This window comes from Arvicola amphibius, chromosome 3 (assembly GCF_903992535.2).
Source record: "Arvicola amphibius chromosome 3, mArvAmp1.2, whole genome shotgun sequence".
Lineage (NCBI taxonomy): Eukaryota > Metazoa > Chordata > Mammalia > Rodentia > Cricetidae > Arvicola > Arvicola amphibius.
Genome location: NC_052049.1, coordinates 100,070,087 through 100,075,766, shown reverse-complemented (window position 1 = coordinate 100,075,766; position 5,680 = coordinate 100,070,087). Strand labels below are relative to the sequence as shown.

Sequence of the window (5,680 nt, the reverse complement as noted above, 5' to 3'; positions counted from 1 at the left end):
CACCCACATTAGCAGCTCACAACTCAACCATGTGTGACTCCTGCTCCAGGGGACCTGACACCTCTGGCTTCTGTAGGCCCTGCACTAATACACACATGCGTGTGCATGCACACATTAAATAGTAAAAAATAAATATTTAGAGTACTTTGATTATATCTGTGTGCATGGAGAGAGAGAGAGAGAGAGAGAGAGATACTTTTATAATAGTCTCAAAAAATTACAAGAGTTCCAGGACAGGCTCCAAAGCTACAGAGAAATCCTGTCTCAAAACAAAACAACAACAACAAAAACCTCTTGGTATAATCCTATCCAAATAAATGAAAGACTTACATAATAAAAAAATTAAGAAATTGAAGAAAAAAATCAAAGGAGATAGAAGTTCTCCCATGTTCATGGATCAGTAGAATTAATATTGAGAAAATTGGCATCCTATCAAAAGAAATCTACGGAGTCAATGCAATCCCTATCAAAATTCCAACATAATTCTTAACAGAAACTGATAAAACAACCTTCAACCTCATGTGAAAATGCAAAATACCCAGGGTATATAAACAATCCTGAAAAATAGAAGAACTTCTGGAGGGACCACTACCCAGATTTCAAGTTCTACTGTAGAGCTATCATAATAAATTGGCATGGTAGTGACATAAAAACAGACATGTTCATCACTGAAATTGAACTGAAGACCCAGACATAGTTCTATATGCCTTGGGTCACCTGATTTTTTTTCAAAGAAGCCAAAAATAAGTCCACATCTTCATCAAATGGTGCTTCTTGAACTGGACAACTTCATTAGAATGTAAATAGATGCATATTTATCATGATACACAAAATTGATCTCCAAATGGATCAAGGACCTCAACCTAAGACCAGATACCCCAAACCTGATAGAAGAGAATAGTCTTGAATTCACTGGCACAGAAAAAGACACCAATAGAACAGGCATTAATTCCAACAATTAATAAATGGGACCTCAAGAAACCAAAAAGCTTCTCTACATATATATATGAGACAATGGATTTGCCTATATATATAATATGATATTATACTATGGGTAGAAATTTCACAAGTAAATGAACAATAAAAGCAAGGAGATAAAAAGCAGCTAAAAGATTTGAGCAGACACTTCACCAATGAAGATACATTATGGCTAATCACATGATAGATTCTCAAACCTATTCGTCATCATGAAATATAAAGTAAAACCACAATTAGATATCACTTATAATACCCAATAGCATGTTTACAATTAACAAGACCAACCACACCAAGTATTGGCACGCATTGTGAGGCAATTAGGAGTTGTAAAATGATATATGCGCAGTAGAAAAGTGTGGAGATTTTAAAAAATAAACATACCAAGCAAATGAACCAGTCGTCCCACCCCATGGCATTTCCCCAAGAGAAATAAAACACATGCATGAAGACAAAAGCTCATACAGGAATACTCATAACACCCAATAGCCTCAAACCAGAAACAACCCAAACGCTCATCAACAGGTGACTCAAACAAATCCAGAATGTGCACTGTGCTGCAGGCCAGCAGGCCTCATCTCTGCAAGGGATCCCATGGAACGGAGAAGAAGGAACAAATATCTCTAGTGTGAGGAATGAAGGACACGGTGACCATCCAGAATGCTTAGACTGTGTATGGATCCTAAATGGAAGAGGAAAACACAGAAAGCATATGACCGAGACAACTGAAAAAGATGTGGTGACAGACAGGATGTAGCAGGACAGTGAATGACGCTGCCTTTCCAAGACATGGTGGTAGGGATACGGCTTTTGTCCTTTGGAGATGTCTGCTGAAATATTCAGCGATGAGAAATCATGATGTGTGTTGACTATTTTCAAATGATGTACCTAAATATAAATGAAGTGTGAGCTGGGCCTGGTGATGCACACCTTTAATCCCAGCACTACAGAGGCAGAAGCAGGCAAATTTCTGTGGTTTGAGGCCAGGTTGGTCTACTTAGCAAGTGCTAGGACAGCCATGGCTACAATAAGAGATCCGGTCTTGAAGGAGGCAGGGAGAGAGATATATGCAAGTAATGAAGAGGTGGGGAGGAAAATGGGAAATGGAGGGAGGGATGGAGAGAGGGAGAGAGAGAGAGACAGAAAGAAGAATAAAAGTTATAATTTGCATTTTCCTGATGGCTAAGAATTTTGTACAATTTTAAAGTATTTCTTGGCTGTTTCTATTTTATCTGTTGAGAACTCTCTGTTTAGTTCTATACCCCATTTTCTAGTTGGGTTGTTTGTTTTCCTGATGTTACAGCTTTTAAATTATTTATATATTCAAGATACTAACCCCTCATTAGATGTATAATAGGTAAGTATCTTTTGTCATTCTGTAGGAAGCCTCTTTGCTTGAGTGATGGTGTCCTTGTAGGAGGAAGTGTGTCACTGGAGTGGGCTTTGAGGTTTCAAAAGCCCATATCAGACCCAGTCTCTCTCTCTCTCTCTCTCTCTCTCTCTCTCTCTCTCTCTCTCTCTCTCTCTCTCTCTCTCTCTCTCCCTCCGTCCCTCCCTCCCTCCCTCCCTCCCTCCCTCCCTCCCTCCCTCCCTCCCTCCCTCCCTCCCTCTCTCTCTCTCTCTTGGCCTGAGGATCAGGATGTCGCTCTCAGTACCATGCATGCACCATGTTCCCCAACATGATGATAATGATCTTAGTCTCTGAAACTGTAAGCCAGTCCCAATCAAATGTTTTCTTTTATAAGAATTGCTGTGGTCATGGTGTCTCCTGACAGTGACAGAACAGTGACTAAGACAGTCACTTTCTGCTTGGTTATTGAATGCCTCCTCCACAGCTGGATACCCTCTGACTTCACATGTTCACAAGAAAAGGAAGAGCCTTCATCTTCATCTTTCACATATCTCCTTGTGCTGAATCTGCTAATCCTGTCTTTCCCAAGCCTCTGGTCAGCTGGTCAATTTGTTAGCAACTGCCCCAAAACCAGTTCTAAATTCACACCTCATCTTCCTCACACACAGAAAAACTATATCTGCTTCCAGGCGTGCTGTCAATTGGAGTGACTTCTCTTCATGACAGTCTTTCAGGACATCCTGAGAGGAATTACACTGCCACGTAGGTGCCTTATATTTCTACCACTGCCCATGTATTTCACAGACTTGCTTTAACAATGGGCCTGTGAGTGTTTCTTCTTCATTAGTAAGCCATAAAAATGTTCCACAAGGTCATAGCAATGCATTGAGTCTGTGATGACAAAGGAGTCAGTGCAGATACTATAGGATAGCACTTAAGTCACCTGCTCATGTCGCTTATGTGAGTCCTGTCTATGTAACATGTTGTATGTATCCAGATTTACAATGTAGAGGACCCAAGAAAAATCCTTTACATGGTACATGTTTCTAATACAGTTGCTTTTGCCAGACACTCTGCTTCCACAGGGGTGTAGTAGCAACCAGAACTGCCTCTTGTCCTTATTAGCAAAAAATGGACAGCATTACTTCCCACCCCTGGGGATGTCTGCTGTGATTCTCTCATTGGTTCTTACTAAAGGCCCCCCAAACCTCTCTGTCTACGAGAGACATCATGGCTACCACTGGGACTGGCAGGTCATAAAGCCCAGTGGAAGAGTAGCTTATGTTGTGAGATGGATCAGTTTTTGGGACCTTTGCTCCACAACTCATTAAAAACTGATACATCTATAAATTACCTGGTTGTCAGGTCCTAGTGGCACATTTAAATGAAGTGTACGTTTACTTTTGGATCTAAAGAGGCTCATCAGGTGCTATGCCTCTGTCTTCATGGTGGGTGGTATGATTGTCTCCTCACTTTAGATATGCTCATGGCCTTTTAAATTTCTTTTTCTGTTCCCTGAAGTTTCCTGGGGTTTATCTCTTATCTCCTGGCATGTATATGTCTGATTAAGGTATTTTTGCTATGTTATACTTCCTGCTCACCAGATATAATTAGCATACTGTCATCATTGTAATGCTGTAGAATTAGGCGTTGTGGAATATCAAGTTTCTCAAGATCCCTCAGTATAAATTATGACAAAGAGTGAAAGACTGATATGCCTCGGAGGAATGGCAGTGAATGTGAACTGCTGACCCTGCTCTATGAAAGCAAACTGTCTCTTGTCTAGGTCTGACTGTCTTTATTCATAGAAATATAATAGAAAGCATTGGCTGCAACCATCCAATCAGTATGTGGGAAAATGAAATGACTGGACAGTTCTTGAAAGAAGAAATACAAATAGTGAATAGGTACATGAAAAAATGTATAATGTCTTTAGATGTTGGACAAATATGAACTAAAGCTATTGCAGCTCATTTACATTCAGAATGATTGCCAACAAGAAAACAAATGGAAGAAAATGATAAAAAGATTATTGGGAGAAAAGAGCTCTTATATACCTCTAACAGGAATGCAAATTAGTTCAGACACTGCAGAAATTAAAAACTGAAAATTGAATTACCATGCCTTCCAGCTATACCACTTCTGGAATATACCTGAAGGAATCAGAGTTTAGCATACCACAAAGTTTCTTGCATACCCATGGTTTGATATGGGATGCCCTTCTGTATGTTGAGAATATGTTTTATTGCCATTTGTTAAGAAAGAAACTCATTTGGCCAATAGCCAGGCTTGGAGGGAAATTCAAGCGGGGGATGGGAGGGAAGAAAGCCTAGTAAGAGAGACACTAGCAGCCACTGGGGAAGCAAGATGTGAGGTAACAAGCCATTAGCCTTGTGGGGAAATATAGAATAATAGAAATGGATTTATTTCAGTTGTAAGAGCTAGTTAATAATAAGCCTGAGCTAATAGGCCAAACAGTTTGTAATTAATATTTAAGCCTTAGAATGGTTACTTGGAAACTGGGGGTGGGAGAGAAACCTTCAGTTACAAATGGCTACCAATATGAGGCTCTCAAATTTTCATAGCGCCTGAGAAAGCTTTTAAAAATAGTTCTAAATGTCTTTCTCTTCCGGTCGCAGGCGCTTCGAGAGCCGCCGGTTACTGTCCAGCCATGGCCAAGTCCAAGAACCACACCACACACAACCAGTCCCGGAAATGGCACAGAAATGGCATCAAGAAACCCCGGTCACAAAGATACGAATCTCTCAAGGGGGTCGACCCCAAGTTCCTGAGGAACATGCGTTTTGCCAAGAAGCACAACAAGAAAGGCCTGAAGAAGATGCAGGCAAATAATGCAAAGGCCGCGAGTGCACGTGCGGAGGCCATCAAGGCCCTGGTGAAGCCCCAGGTGGTGAAGCCCAAGGTGCCAAAGGGCCCCAGCCGCAAACTCACCCGTCTCGCTTTCATCGCTCACCCCAAGCTTGGGAAGCGGATTAGAAGCTACATGGCCAGGGGGCGTAGGCTCCAAAAAACAAAGCCCAAGGTTCAAGCCAAGGCAGAGGCCTCAGCTGCAGCTCAGGCTCCCAAAGGTGCCCAGGCCCCTGTGAAGGCCCCATAAGAAAGGTCTCAGTCTGCCAGTGTGAAGAGATGGACTGGTATGGATATCTACACAGTGTCTGCAGATGGTCAGGACCTTGTGCTGTTTTTACAAATAAACTTCAGGCAAGTTCTGTTAAAAAAAAAAAAAAAAAGTTCTAAATATATAGAAACAGAGCTGCACCAGGCTTTCTAGTCTCATAGTCTCATGCCAGCAGCAGCGCAGAATGCATCTCCCAACAACTGCCTACAAGATGT

At 41.5% G+C, this 5,680-nt stretch overlaps 1 protein-coding gene across 1 annotated transcript; it reads left to right on the top strand.

Annotated features, from left to right (window-relative positions):
• Positions 1-4,984: 4,984 nt before the first annotated feature.
• LOC119810515 (60S ribosomal protein L29) lies at positions 4,985-5,477 on the top strand. The gene has a single exon (XM_038324034.1). It carries the CDS (start codon positions 4,998-5,000, stop codon positions 5,442-5,444), a length of 447 nt encoding a protein of 148 aa, XP_038179962.1. The 5' UTR covers positions 4,985-4,997; the 3' UTR covers positions 5,445-5,477.
• The last annotated feature ends 203 nt before the right edge of the window (positions 5,478-5,680 follow it).